This window comes from Silene latifolia, chromosome Y (genome assembly GCF_048544455.1).
Source record: "Silene latifolia isolate original U9 population chromosome Y, ASM4854445v1, whole genome shotgun sequence".
NCBI classification, from domain to species: Eukaryota; Viridiplantae; Streptophyta; class Magnoliopsida; order Caryophyllales; family Caryophyllaceae; genus Silene; species Silene latifolia.
Window position 1 is genome coordinate 447,868,276 of NC_133538.1, and position 16,040 is coordinate 447,884,315.

At 34.4% G+C, this 16,040-nt stretch overlaps 1 protein-coding gene across 1 annotated transcript; it reads right to left on the minus strand.

Moving 5' to 3' along the window:
- Positions 1 to 4,823: 4,823 nt before the first annotated feature.
- Positions 4,824 to 7,882, minus strand: LOC141632757 (uncharacterized). The gene is made up of 3 exons (XM_074445272.1): positions 7,879 to 7,882; positions 6,263 to 7,335; positions 4,824 to 5,048 (listed from the first exon to the last, which is right to left on the minus strand). Exons 1-3 carry the CDS (start codon positions 7,880 to 7,882, stop codon positions 4,824 to 4,826), a joined length of 1,302 nt encoding a protein of 433 aa, XP_074301373.1.
- Positions 7,883 to 16,040: the final 8,158 nt, after the last annotated feature.

A 16,040-nucleotide genomic window follows, 5' to 3' on the forward strand; every position in this document is an offset into this window, starting at 1 on the left:
GATCTCTTTAAGGATCACTTTGATCGACCATGAGTTATCGAAGCAAAAGAACAAGAGCAATTATGGCAGAAGATGATGAATCCCAAGTGGTTAAGAAGCTGACTTCCAATATACCAGTTTCGTAGACTATATTGACAGACAATGTCACGAGTGATGTCGATGACCTTGGAAGGGGTAATTTCTTTTATCATACACATGTTACAATTTGGTCTTTTTACTAATTCACCACTATCTTTTTTTTTTGTTAAAATGTTCATGTGTCTCCTCCTTTATAATGTTGTACTGCCCAAAAAATTAGTTTAAAATGTTGTACTTAGTATATTTAGCCATAAAGTATCTTCTATTGCATTGTCTCGATTTCTATATTGCATTGAATAATCTCCTCCTTTTTTCGGAGTTTGGCAAACTGGATTGTGCCTGCTTCTGAGTTTTGATGTATAGGCAAACACCTTTGGTAGAAAGTTTGTGGGAACACCTATTTTTTAAACTTGCTTTAGTTGGTCTTGGTTTTTATGGAATTTAGTTGATTTTGCAGAAAGTTGTATGTGTAGTTTGAAGGGAAGTATGTGTAGGAGCCAATCTGATCTTTTGTCTAGAAGTTGTATGTGTAGTTTGAATTTGGAGGGATTGGGCAATTAGTCCCCAACACTCCATCTTGCCATGAATTTTTCCATTGCTTAATTCCATTCTTGACGTTTGAATTTGTTTACAAGACAAGAAGCTCACTAGCATTTAACTAGCCCCTAGTGCGATAATACTGGCGGCTACAATTAAACTTTCAATCTTTTTGTTTTAGTTTAAGAAATAGCACCTCGGTAGTAGCCAATTAGGCATGCATAATGCGTTGAGGCTCCTGGGGGAGCGCATAGTTTATAAGGCACAACAGCAGAAAGTATGTAGGGTGAGAGTTTCAGTAGCGACATATGTCAATAAACAACCTTTGTACAGTAGGTGATTGCTATAATGTTGCAAATCCTTCAAAATAGTAACAAAATCTTTGGTTCGCTGCATAACATGACATACTGGGTGGTTTTTTTAGTGTCGAATCAGACACGTATTCAGTACAACTAAACGGGATAGGGAGATTCAGACTACAACCCCTATTGTTTACTAATAGCATTCAATCCCTTCCCTCATTTTATTTGCATTTTACTAATGAATCCTAAAGTCCTTTGTTTTCTATAATATATTATATAGGGTCATGAGCTCAGCAAGAGCATCGGTAATGCTGTTGGAAGAACTTCTTGTAGTAAGCTTCTCTTAAACTCGATCTGTTTTGTCTTGTGATTGTTTCTCTTGTTTCTCATGGGCATCATTATCTTGTTCTGATAGCTGATGTGAGATGGGACCCATTTAAACCTCCTATTGGTAAACCCCAACTTGGCAGGGACAAATTTTTGAGTCAAAACCTAATGATTCAAAAATAGCAGAACGCCAATACAAAGGTTATGCTAGCTAACAAAGTCAACCCATCCAGACCCCATAATGGATTTAGTAGTGATTCTCCTTGTAATATCAATGAAAGCTCACTGCTTAAAACCACAAAAAGTGCATCCATTTGTAGAAATGCTAAAACTCAAGAATCGAGTAAGAAGTTCTCAGTACTCAGATGTCAGAAATCCTCGCTTGACAAAACTTTTCAACAGCATAACCTCCGGTCTGCTTCATATTCTCAAATTAATGGTAATTCATTGCCTATAGAAGTGAGCCCAAAGGATCAAGAATCACCTCTTTGGAGAAATCATGTGACTGAAGCATCAAAGAGGAAGATTTCAGTAATGGGACGGCAGAGATCCTCGCTCGATAAAGATTTTGAAAAATGGAACTCATTACATGAACCTCAGTCTATGATACTTCACAATAAGCAGTCTACCGCTTCACTAACATTTAATATTCAGTCCGTTGCTTGCCCTCAGACACATTCTCACACTTCTCAGACGTGTGATCCTCGGCTCAACCGTGAGAATAAATTTTCTAAAAGTCAGTCTAATGATGTAGAATTGAGAACAAAGGATCAAGTATCGCCCATCTGGAGAAATATCCATCCTGTAACTAAAACATCAAACACTAAGATTTCAGTAATGGGACAGCGGAGATCCTCACTCGACAAAGACTTTGAAAAAGGGAACCCATCATCCAAGGAATCTGATCCAAAGATGCTTCACAAAAAGAAGTCTACTGCCTCCCCATCAGTTGATATCCGGTCCTTTGCTGGCCCTCGGACACATGATACTTCTCTGCCTCCATGCACTCTTAATAAGAAGGCACGTATCTCAAGTGGTTTTCTACCTTCATCCACTCATTCTTCTCAAACATTTGATCTCAGACCTAGTCATCAAATCAAAATTCCCAACAACCTCTCTGATGATGTGAAAGTGATCCCAAAGGATCAAGAATTACCAAATGCACCCAAAGAGACTTCCAGTTTAGAGAATGGTCAACAAACTAGGTCCAATAATGTCCGAGAACTTTTCAAGCCCACGCTTCGTAATTTAATGCCTGAATGGCCGGATGAAGTAGAATTTGACGAGAACGAGGATGTTGTAACAATAGGTAACGTTCTCCAACTTTTAGTGTGCTTTTATAAATACTACCTTCGAGTCACTTTTAGTTTGCGTTTTATTTTAATACTTTTAGTGTGCATTTTTTTTTTTTTTGCGTTTTATTTTGATACTTTTAGTCTGCATTTTTTTTGTAGATGCAGAAGGAAATTACGATTTGGTCAGTCACTTAATCCACCCTAATAATGTTTGGCATGCTAACGGCGTGACGTACTTTGTCACTTTTAATGAGTTTTGCCAACCGCTGAAAAAAGGAGGACATATTCATGTAAGATTTATTGGGGATGTTGCAAAACAGGAGCAGTTTTGTCCAATTAGAGAAACAAATTGGCGTCATGTCAAAGAACACTTCAAAGTTGAGATTGTTAAGTTGATTCGAGTAAGAATTTCTCCTAATTTAAAAAGTTGATATCTTTCTACAAATTGGTTAGTGCAGGTTCAAATTTAATGTGCTTTACTATAATGTCTTTATTTATTTATTTTTTCTTCCATGTCCCGTTTTGTTATACCCAATGGTGATTGCTACGACCAAGGAATTCTGAAGCGCACGGGTAAAAGCTTGAGACTATATAGACATTCCTTAAAGTAGAAGCTTTTTAAACCTACAACTTTGAGGAAATAACAGATATACTAATTTGCGCCTTCTGGACATCCTCATGACAGTTGGATTGATTTGATTGATTATTGGTACGGAAAGGGGCAGGTATATAGCAAAGAATGGTGACATAATGGTGTACTTAGCCACGTATGTGCCTGATGTAGAATTATTTATGATTTTAAGATGCAGAGGTATTCCGATTGTGGAAAAGAAGCACGTGCACTTCAAAATCATGTTCATACATCTGGAGCTAAAATCTATGCTAATATACGAGATTTTTTTGTATGACTTCATCCAAATTTAACACATCCATACATTACACTTGTTAGTATATTTAGCCATATCATCTTATTGATATTATGTTACAGGAGGAGAGAAATAATAGGGAACCAAGTGTATTGGAAATGTTTAGGATTACTCATCAAAAGAAAGACGGAACGTTTGTCAAAGACACAGTAACTGAAGACTTTTTGGTAAACATAAAACTTTTGATGTTTCTTGATATATCTTCCTTGAAAATGTTGCATTAATGAGCTTTATACTTTTGATTTTGTTGAGTATAGGATGATGCAGATGCTAATGTTCAGACAGAAATTAAAATATATTCAAGTACAAAGCCTCGTGTACAAATTGAGAATGAAGCTTTCAACAAGCTAATGTACGGGGGAGAAATCCCCAATCGTCCTGTGGGTTATGGATTTGGTGTGAAACAAAGTGATGTATTTGGTGTTCGTAGTATATTAAGGAAAGAGAGTTCCATAATGGTGAAAGTGACGGGTTAAAATTACAAAATATGGAGAAACAAGTGGCTAATTTGACCGAGTTAAATAAAGGACTGATCAAGCAAAATAAAGATATAATGAAGGCGCATAATACGAATCAAGACTTGCTGAAGAAAGTCCTGGATGTTCTAAGCACCGGAACAACATCAACTGAGGTCGTAAACCTTGCAAAGAATATCTTACATGCAACTAATACACAAGTATTTTTTTTCTTATTGCACTGTTCTATCACCATGTGTGTATCCATCTGTGAAGTCCGTCTAACCGGATCTAGACTTGTTACAATGCCCGTAAACTTAGGGACCCTTGCTGTGTACCTTTCTTGGATTTTTTCCATGTTAGGTTAGTTTACTGATGCTAAGAACCTTGCATCAACTGTAATTATTGTTGGGTAAAAAAAAAATTCTGCATTAGATTTGAGCTGGTCTTTGGATTGAGTTCACAACAATCTTAGTATTTGCGGATAATGATAGCTTTCACCAAAGTGTGTCTGAAATATGGTGGAACTATGGTTGCATTATTGATTAGAAAAATTACATTGGTGGAGATCCCTTTTGGAATTCGAAACTATGAACCAAGGTCTGTACTGCAAGTTGTTGGCTGGGTCTTTGTTTTTCGACTTCTACTGTGAATTACCAGACTAGGCTTAGACAATTTTACTTTGGGTCAAATGTAGAGTGATGGTGATTAGGAGATGAGATGACGGGTGAACAATATAGGAAGCAAGTTCTTCCACATCTAAAAGGTCGTAGGCTGTTGGATATGAGGAATGTTGTCCATGACCACTATTTTGCCAACCTAGATGTGTTGTTTGGTGTTTTAGAATTTATTCTTCTTTGAAAATTTTAAGTTCTATGCATGTTTCATTGTTGTGTGTCTTTTTCATATTCCATGTTTGTGCCTTGGAATCTTAAGCACTATCAAGTTATGAAACCTTAATGATGGAGACAGAGCTTCCATGCCTTGAGATTTTTGCTTTGCTGAGCAGATTAAGTTACTGCTGTGTAAGGTTGCTATGTTTTGGGAACTTTTAGCTTGAACAAGGATTCTGATATCCCTTTCTAAAAATTCATATGTTGCATTTCCAAGACCTTCAAATTTGTAATTCTTTAGAAAAAAATCGAATCATGAAAAGAATCGTCATCTCTAAGCTATACACTTTTGTTGCTACTATTAATGTTAATGTTTAGCTACTAGCATGATCATTGTCCTTTATGTGAACTAAACTGAAACTGAATTATTACCTAATACTAAATCGGCACGCTCATTTGAAATTTGTAGGTTTCAGATTCTTCGGATGTTCAAGTCGCGCCGGAATAATGAGACGGAATGTTATCCGCTACTACAACTATCGCGTCGAATTATTTTACCAAGAGATTTTTTGTTCTAGTAGCATTTGATAACTTGAGTTTTAATATGTATTTTGGATTAAGTTTACTCAACACTTTCTATTTTGGAATGGTTGAATACTATAATAATTGTAGTAACTAGCTACTAATTATTATATATATATATATATATATATATATATATATATATATATATATATATATATATATATGAGTATTTTCTAATTTTCTTGGTTATTAATTATGAGGTTTTGTTACAATATTATAAAACAACCCTAGTCGACAATAGTGTAAGAACTTTGATTAAATATATATTGTGATGTATGAGTAAAACAAAATTGATGCATACAATTTCGTTATAGAGAAAATGAACAAATGACGGTTGAAAGCGTCATGAATATATAATTTTTGTGTCGTGATTATGCCAGAGAGTGACACTTAAAAGCGTAGTTTTTATTATTGACGCATAAAGGCGTCAATATTGGTGACGCTAAAAAGCGTCAAAAAATACTGACGGCAAAAATTTTGACGCTTTTAAGAAGCGTCAAGAATATAATTATCGACGCTTTTTTGCGTCGAGAGTTGGCTTTATAAACGTCAAAAATGCAAGGGATTTGTTGTAGTGCCCATATTAACCTATTTTTCCATTTAAATTCGATTTTATCTTGAAAAAACCATATTTCGAGTATAAAAACTCATAAAATTATGAAAAATTACAGGTCATCATAAGATAATATATGTGAAAACATATCCAAAAACCACTGGAAATGGAGCTAGGGTAGCCGCCACTTCGAGAGGGACTTGTGTACTTGTTTTAGCCGCCACTTCGAGACGGACTTGTGTACTTGTTTTAGCTACTCTTATCTTGCTAATGGTCTTATAAACTGTATTGCAGCAGGCTATGGGCCTGTAGTCTAAAACAGTGGAGGGGGCATGGCCTTTGGGAATGAGAGAGATAAGAGTAGAGTTCACCTCCTTTAGGAGCTTCCCAGTGATAAAGAAATCCATGACATCAGAGGTAAAACTATCTTTAATCTCTTCCCAAGCAGCCTTAAAGAAGCCAGCAGAGTAGCCATCAGGGCCAGGACTTTTATTACTATCGATGGAGAAAAGAGCAGCCTTGACTTCTTGGGGAGTAATAGGAGCCAGCAGGTTACAACTCTCAGCACCAGAAAGACTATGGCCATTAAGCATTATCTGAGTATCAAAATCGGTGACCTTCTCTTCAAAGCCCAATAGGCTAGTGTAGTAATCAATAAAAGCATCAGATATATCCTTAGCTTCAGTACACAGATTCCCATGCAAATCCAACACTTTGGTTATGTTAGAATAGTTCCTCCTGGCAGCAATCTTGGAGAAGAAATAAGAGGTGCTGGCATCACCCATCTTGATGTCCAGATCTTTTGCTCCCTGATAAGCAATGTTAAGTTCAACATTACGTATCTGACAGTAATCATTACAGGCACTTTCTTCCTCAGTAATGTAATGAGAATTTGTAGGATCCTGTTGTAGCTGTAATTGACAATGATGAAGCCTCTGCTGTAACTTCTTAACTCTATCAGATATACCAGAGTAGGAATCCTTGTGCAACTGTCTAAGAGGATTTTTGAGCCTATGGAGATGCTTCATCAGCTTATACATAGCGCATCCATGCACAGGGAAGGCCCATTCCTTGTGCACCAGAGGAAGAAAAAGCTTATCCTGACTCCAGCAGTTAAGGAATTTAAAAGAGTAGGGTGCTTTCTGGACAGGAGAAGGTAAGGAAACAATCAATGGAGAATGGTCAGAAATCCCAGCAGTGAGGGCTTCAGCAAAACTATCAGGGAAGGAAGTTAACCAAACAGAGTTAACTAAAACTCTATCAAGTCGCATCCATTTCCTGTCACCATGTTCCTGTTTATTAGTCCAAGTGAAATAGCACCCATTTGTTTTCAGATCATGAAGGTCAGAGTTAGCAATAGCATCATTAAAAGCCTCCAGAGCAGGAAGGTTTGGGGGGTCAGAACTGATCCTCTCCTCAGTGGTTCGAACACAATTAATATCCCCTAGAACAATCCAAGGAAGGGAGCAACTGTGATTACTAACCAAAAAACTCCATAAAGGGGTTCTTGGAGTATTATTATTATTATTATTATTATTATTATTATTATTATTATTATTATTATTATTATTATTATTATTATTATTATTATTATTATTATTATTATTATTATTATTATTATTATTATTATTAGTACTAGTATTAGTATTAGTATTAGTACCATTATTATTATTATTATTATTATTATTATTAGTACCATTATTATTATTATTTTTATTATTATTATTATTATTATTATTATTTTTATTATTATTATTATTATATTATTATTATTATTATTTTATTATTATTATTTTGTTATTTTTATTATTTTATTATTTTTATTATTATTTGTGGACATGGGCCACCCGCAGCGCGCGCGAAAGGGGCTTGAATAAGCCTGCATTTGTGGAGTCGCCGCCAATTTTTATGGGACATTGGAACCGTTCGAATACCTCGCGCCATGTCAAGACACAAAGTAGTGACATGAACACTAATAACTCATTACCCATAGCATTCTATGTATAGAGTGACTCTCGTGGATGCCAATGAACACGGATGTTCACTAGATCTGGAGTAAGGGGTGAGGGTACGTATTAGGAAGCTCTTTAATCGAACACCTAATCTCGCCCGCCTCGATAACGGCTTCTACTAATGATTAGGGAAATCTTTCATATTTGATATGTTGTCGATGATATGCATTAAATGCAACATCCAATGTTTTACTCCTAGCATGTGAAATTAGACTATGTCAGTTAACACGTAATTTAGCACTCAATGTGGGTCGAAGGGGATGTTAGATTAATTACATGTGAAAGCCATAATAAAATCATACATAAATAATAATTATGATAAATGAATACAATAATTAAAATTACAAGGATTACAATGGTTTATTTGATTTATGTCAAAAGCACGCCCATGCATATTCCTTAATGAGATTTAATAAAATTATCAACGTGTATCGGTAATGGTTGGCCAACTAGGGTTTGACGTTACTGTCGTGAGACGGCGGTGTCCAGCTGATCCCTTTCGGCCACATCTAAAGGAACGAACCCCAACACGAAACTAATTAATTGTATGAGATACAGTTTAATTAGTCCCTTGATAAATTGACTAAGAGTTAGTTGATTAATTAATTTAGAGAGATATTGAGTTGTGAACTCGAGGCGCGTAAATTATTATTTAATTATGCGATAATTAAATAATAAATTAATTGAGACGGGAATTAATGATTAAGTGGTTAATTTTTAAATTAGTACTAATTGACTAATGTGATTAGTATTGGTACGTAAAATATATGTGTAGCTGTACACGTATATTTACGGAGTGTTTTAGACAAAATTAATTGGGAAGCATTTAAACATAAAACGATGTTTAAATAAAATTTACAAGTATTTGTGCGACAAATATAAGAACCAATATGGACCTGTAAATGAGTCATGGAAATCGTGTAAGTGGGATTGAGTGTTGCTTTGGTCATAATCATTCCACTTACACAAATTTTACTTCCCATAATATTTTTGTTCTTATCAAATCTATGCTCCATTGGGCATATAAAAGTAAGACAAAAAACACAATCCACCTCCCTCTACATGTGCGGCCTCCCCCTCCTTTTACACCTATTCTTTTGTTCATTTTTGCTTACACTTGAACATGTTGCATGTGATAGAAAGTGTAAAAGAGTTCTTACATCTCTCTAAAATAAAACACATAAAATTACTAATAGTTAGTAAACAAAAATTATTACTAAGAATGTTAGTAATATTTTATATATAATCAAGGGTATTTCTGTTAGGTTCATATACCTATTATTAGACACTTCTAATAGTGAAATAATTAACATATTAATGTGAGTTCATTTGATATAGTGCATGCATAACTAAATATGCGATTAAATGAGAAAAACAATGTCCCTTACATTGTTATATGGCTCGAAAATAAGGGCACCAATAAGGTCACCTTCCTTATTTGTTCTTGAGCTTAAATGTAATGGATGATCCTCCAAAATCCCAATGTAGAGATCCTTCTTTGATTGCACCCAAGACAAATCCCTTAAACTAATATATTAATTAACTAGATTAATACACTAGTATCCTTAAAATGTTTCTAATAATATTCTTATTACTACACTAGTAACCTTATATTGTAATTAGAATTTAGGATGAACAATCTTTTGATTTTCCAAAACTAGTTTAGAGAGAAGTGGGAGAGAAGAAGGTAAGAATGCATGTGAATGAAGTTAATATGGAGAAGTGTCAAATGAGAACAAAAAACTCACAATTAAAAGGAGGGAGTGCCGAGTATGGGGAAGGCTAAATGCCAAACCTTGGCATCTTCTTTTGTTTTTATACTTCTCTATATTGTACGTGTGTAAGGCTAGATAGTGTAGGTGTGATTATTTAAATTTTATCACATACAATAATATCATCCACACTCCACTACAACCTCCATTTCGGTTCATATGTATAAAATGGACTACCATTTTATTTTATTAATTTGTCATTTGTCACAAAATATGTCAGATGTAGTATGTTACATGTTATTAATTAATTTAATGCATACTTATCAAATAAATATCATTTTATATATTAATTAAATTACATACAACAAATTGACTAGCGATTCTTGATCACATAAATAAAATGGGTCATATAATTATAATTCACAACATATTGTAATTATAATTAACCATTCATTCTTATCTCAATTGTTTCACAACACAATAATCAATTTTAGTAATAATATTTCAATTACTAAAATAAATCTTTTTTAATCAAATTACAATAAGATATAAATAATTTCTCTCACAAATAAATTGTTCAATTTTTAGGAATTGATTAACTTGTATCGTCATACAATTAATAAATTTGTCAATTAAGGGAATTGTCCTATAGGTGTGACCTTAAGGGATCAACTGATAACCACCGTCAAACGACAGTAATGTTAAACTCTAGTTAGCCAATCATTACTGATTAATGTTCATCAGTTGACTATATAAATTAATCATCCCTTACGTATTATTAATTTGAGATTTAAACATGTGATCGCACTATTGTTAAGGACACATACTCCAACAATCTTCTACTTGTCCGAGACAAGTGTGCGTCACCAATTCTCTTGTCCTATTACAATCTCCACTCAATGCAAGGTGTCTCGCAGGTCTTACTTGCATTTGATCATATCTAAAGTGGTTTCCTCGATCTGGAGAGTAACTATCTGACCGGAATTATCTACCGTAGATACCTTCCAAGCATGGCCACGCATTTTCAGTTCACTACTCCTCGAGTGGCCCTGAGATTTAAAACAACCCTGACAAGGGGGTGGACAATTCCTATCGCACTATTCCCTTCGTATAACCATAGTTCATCATGACCTAAAATATACTCATTTAACTTCAGTTACGACAGTCGTAGAGAATAAAGAAAAGCCATTCAGAAATATGTGCCAACTTGGGCGAATAGTCTCTGGCCAAAAGAATTGACTCATAAGAATACTATAGTAGCTTTTGCCATGACCAGGCTTTATGAATTACCAGAACTCTGTAAGCGGTCACTGCCCAACAGAGTGTCCCATACAATCCGTCTATGTGATCGACAAGTCGTACCATATGACTCTAGGGCACTTGAACTTGCCATCAATCGCATCACACTCTAGTCACTTTGAGACGTCACATCCTTTAAGTAACCAGGGGCGAATACTATGTTAATTCAGTTCACTTCAATAGGGTTCAATATTGTCTCAACAACCCATTTGGATTTAACAAAGTAATAAATGAGTTTAAAGAAAGCCAAACGATAAATACGATTATCATATATGAATAGTCAATACACTATTACTACTTCATATCTTATAATCTACAGTGTACCTTTTACACTAGTTGAAATGCAATAAAAGCTTGGTAAGTGGATATACCATGTATCCAAACATTTCAAATTTATGAATTGCAATTTCCTTCTATTTAATGTTATTTCTAATAACATGAATTTATCTAAGTATATGTCTAGTCTTCTTACTAGACTTGGACTCTTTAGCCTGAAAAATGATCCCACTATTATCATATAACTTGCGATAAAGTCTTTGTTAGAGGAATCTTCTCTCATTCCCTACGATGACCATCTTATCACAATTTACTTAGATTCTGTTTGTAGAATTTGCAATGGTCGAAACTAAAATATTTTTCTAGTCTCATACTCCTAAGTCAATAATATCAACCAAGGATTTCGACAAATCCTTTTTGGTTTGGAAACTAAAGTTTGTGCAACCCTTCAATACACAACTCAGTATTATCCTCTAAACATATGAACGAATCCTCAATTCACCTCAAGAATCTCAAAGGATGTTCTTTAAGGCTTTCACAAGACCATCAGTCGGATTAACTTGTTATTGACTTATTATGCTCCAAGCATATGATTCATCATGGCGTTTGCATTTAATGGCATACATGATCGTCCTAATGACGGAAACATTAGAAATCGATTTCATGTGATCAACAACTTATTTAGGTTCAGTGAATGATTATGACTCTTATCATAGTAATTCCACTTTCATCAATATGAGCAACCTACTAAACCTTGTTGATGTTAAATAGATACAAAAGAAATTATCATCATAAGGCTCTCGACTCTATGCCAATATACTCTCAAATTAAACACATAGATTCAGAAATCTATAATGCATCGCACTCTTTCCTAGTATCCCAATCACTCTTTCACAGAGGAGAGTATTGGTGCATTATTCTCAATAAGTAATATGTTATCAACATATAAGACATGGAAAAATAATTCTTTCTCCCACTTAACTTCATGTGTAAACATGATTCTTCAACAATGTGAATGAAACCATTCTCAATTATCACATGAACGAAAAGTATAATCCTTTGATGCTTGCTTAAGACCATTCTAGGATCACTTAAGAAAGCTTTGCATAATATGTTAGGATTCTTTGATCTTTATCTAAGGTTTTGTGTTCCATACACATCCTTTTCTAAATTCCCATTTTAGAAAAGCGGACTTTTTAATACTATTTGCCATTCTTCATCAAAATGAAACGTAGCAATTCCTAACATGATTTATCTTGATCAACATCTTCATGTCAATCTATGCTCTTAGATACTCTAAATCTCTATTTACTTTAAAGAGACCATCGCCTTAAAGTAAATCTACTCTTGAGTAACAATTTTTGGATTGTAATGCTATGGCTTATATGCAACAAAGTCGATTTGGGATAGGGTCATAATACCATTACTTTCGAAAAGTAACATATTAACAATAAGACATGTGTGCTTTACTCCCACTCTATCTCAATAGATTATAGTTCCATTACTTTCAAAAAGTAACACATTAACTATAAGACATGTTTGTGACGATCTACTCCCACTCTATCTCTTAGAAATACATCTATCTTCTTAAGAGATAGCTTTGTGAGTTACAAACATATAGTGAAGTAATAAAGTTTGTCTAGACTGACGTGTTAGCACATAAAAAGACCAGCTCTATTATGACAGCTTGATTCATGTAATATGCGTGTCTGATCCATGTCATATGTTAAATAGACTTGCTATTTCAGGTATCTCCAGGTTGACCATCCGTTTTGGATCGCAAATTCCCAAAACTGAGTTCGATAACTCAAACCGACTCATGTTCATGTTATATAAAAACTTGAAGTCTTGAGCCCTCTCATAACTCGTATGGAGTCTTATAAGTGATGTAGCCAATTGGTTTATCAAATTTCTCCTTTTAGAGTTCAAATAACTCTTTTTGACCTTTTAATCATACTTTCTTATATCAAATAAGATGTGACATTAAGTCACAAAAGCATAAGTGAGAATTAAATTCATGACTTATGAACTAATTAAAATGATCCCATTGTTGTAATTCTTTTATGATTAGATTAAGTCAACATAAATTATGTTTTGATATATATATATATATATATATATATATATATATATATATAAGGTGTATAATGAAGAATTTTAGAACATAAAATTTCCATAAACCGAGTGACTTGGGTTGCAAACCAAGCCACTAAAATTCAAATATGACTTCTTCTTCTTGAAAATAAAAGGAAATAAACTAATTTCCATGTCTAACAAGGAAATGGAAAGAGTTCTAAAACAACAAGTTCAAAATACAACAACGAAACAAAGACTATCATTATAAAGGCCAAGCTTCCATAGGTCTTCTACTATGGGCGGCTACTCTAGCTTCCCTTGATGAGCCTCCTTAGGCTTGCTTGTCCTTGACTTTGTCTTTGCTCGGATTCCCCTAAAAACAAATTAAAAAGGGTAAGAATCTCAACTTGTGTCCAAATACCAAAGTTGAGATTCTTATCAAGAACATAATAGATTAGAGAATTTATTACCTACTAGAGTCACACGTCCAGCTTTAACATCTCCAAGATACTTAGGGCAATTTCGTTTCCAATGGCCCATACCACAACAATAGTGGCACTTATCTTCAGAAGATGCACCCTTTATCTTCTTGGATGAGTTATTCCCAATAACTTTCCATTTGCCTTTGTTGGGTTTCTTACCCTTACTAGTACTCTTCTTAAATTTCTCTTTGCTTTTGTTGTTAATAACAAGCACATCCTTGGTTGAACTAACATCATACCCATATCCCCCTCAGATTGCACAAGCAATTTGTGTAATTCATGGAGAGAAGTCTTCATGTTTTGCATATTGTAGTATACCCTAAACTGCACATATGCCTTCACTTTGTTCAAGGAATGTAGAACTCGGTCTATGACGAGTTGCTCGGGAATATTGACCCCTTGGATCTTAAGAGTCTCAACAAGCTCAATCAATTTGAGCACATGAGGTCTAACCTTTTAGCCCTCTTTGATGTTGATCTCAAAAAATGCGGAGGCCGCCTCATATTGGATTATCCTAGGATCTTGCGAAAACATGGTCACAAGCTTGGTGTAGATCTCATAGGCCGTGCTCATTTTAATAGCACTCCTTTGGAGATCGGGCTCCATAGAGAAAATCAAGACATTCTTGATAGAGGCCTACTCTTTTAGGTAGGCCTCATAGGCTTCCCTTGCGGTGGAGGTTGACCTAGTAGTAGGTGCGGTGGGAGCGGCTTCGGTAAGGTAACGAAGCTTGTCGTCACCTTCCGCAGCCAAACGGAGTTGCGCATCCTAATAGGCGAAGTTAGAACCATTTTTTTCAAGTTTGCATCGATCCATAAAGGATCCGAGGCAAGAAGCATTGGGGAGTGGTGGAGCGTTAGTGCTAGTTGATGCAGATGAAATTGGAGTCGTCATTGCAAACTAATCAAATTGACTACAAAATAGAAAATGAAGGAATTATAAACATTTATCGTCTTAAAACTTGTAAATATTTAAAACAAGTTTTAGCATTTATATAGTGACCTCTACGCAACTATTATAAATGCTTCCAAGATCCAAATTCATATCAATTCGGGCACGGTGAGCCGATTCATCCCTAATCAATATAACTCGGTGGATTAACTCTTTAATCGATTCTACTTCTAGAACTCTCAGTCAATAAAATTACTTTAATATGTATCTTAAGCCCGGAACACATGCAGCTACGATCGCGAATACTTCCGTTGAGCTCAATCCAAATTTCGATGTAATAACAATTTACTACCCACTTACCCAACGTAACAAGTTTAGTACCTCGGTGAGCCAAGCCTACTTCCTTATGAAATTGGGATTCATGGTTCTACTATTTGGTAAGGCTAATTCTCAATTTTTATTTAGTGAGAGGTCTTGTCAATTTATTATCTATCACGTTTTAAGTGAACTAAAGCGGTGAACTATGATAATTACAATTGACACGGTCGATGACTCGATATGAAATGCATGTGTTGTTATGGCGATTTGGCAATGCATGCAACATATTAAAATAAATGCAAAGCAATAATAATAAATTCCTAGCATGGCCTTCCTAAAATAGAAAATCAAATAATCTATTACATATTCGGAAACCAACTCCTTTGGTCCCTTGAATCTTCAAGTGGCACGCCTCCCTATAACACCGTCTTTGTCGGAACGCCTTTCCAAATGGCACCATCTTGAAGAACTCCGGAATTACAAATAATAATAAAAATACATAGCTATTCCTATTATACATTTGTAAAATGAAAAACTAGTAAAATAAAAGTGATACGAGATAACATTAAATTACAACCGGATAAATATTCCCTTCCATTACGGGTAATATTGATTAAAACTAAGACATTCAACAATTGAAATATGCAGCATTATAATATGTGTCTGTCATGTCAAATTATGTGCCAAATCGCCCTATTTAACTTACATCGTTTATATAACCTGGTTTTATGGAAATGCGTGATAATAACTTATTAAAATCACAAATCAATACTTAAATAAAATTTAAGCTCAAGTTAATTATCCTAACATACTTAGGTCTCAAAAATTATTCATCACTCAATTTTTGACAATAATTCAACTTGATATAATTTTATGCTCATTTTGACCTTAAAATCCTAACTATTATGAAATAAATCCAAATTAAATTACAATAATTTCAAAATTTGAATTTTAAATTTTTGGACATTCTGGAATATTTCCATGACACTCAGAATATCAAAAATCATGGTTAAAATTTTCGAATTTTATTTCGAGAAAATATAGTTGCAATTTATCGGTTTTATCAAATAAAACATCTAAGGT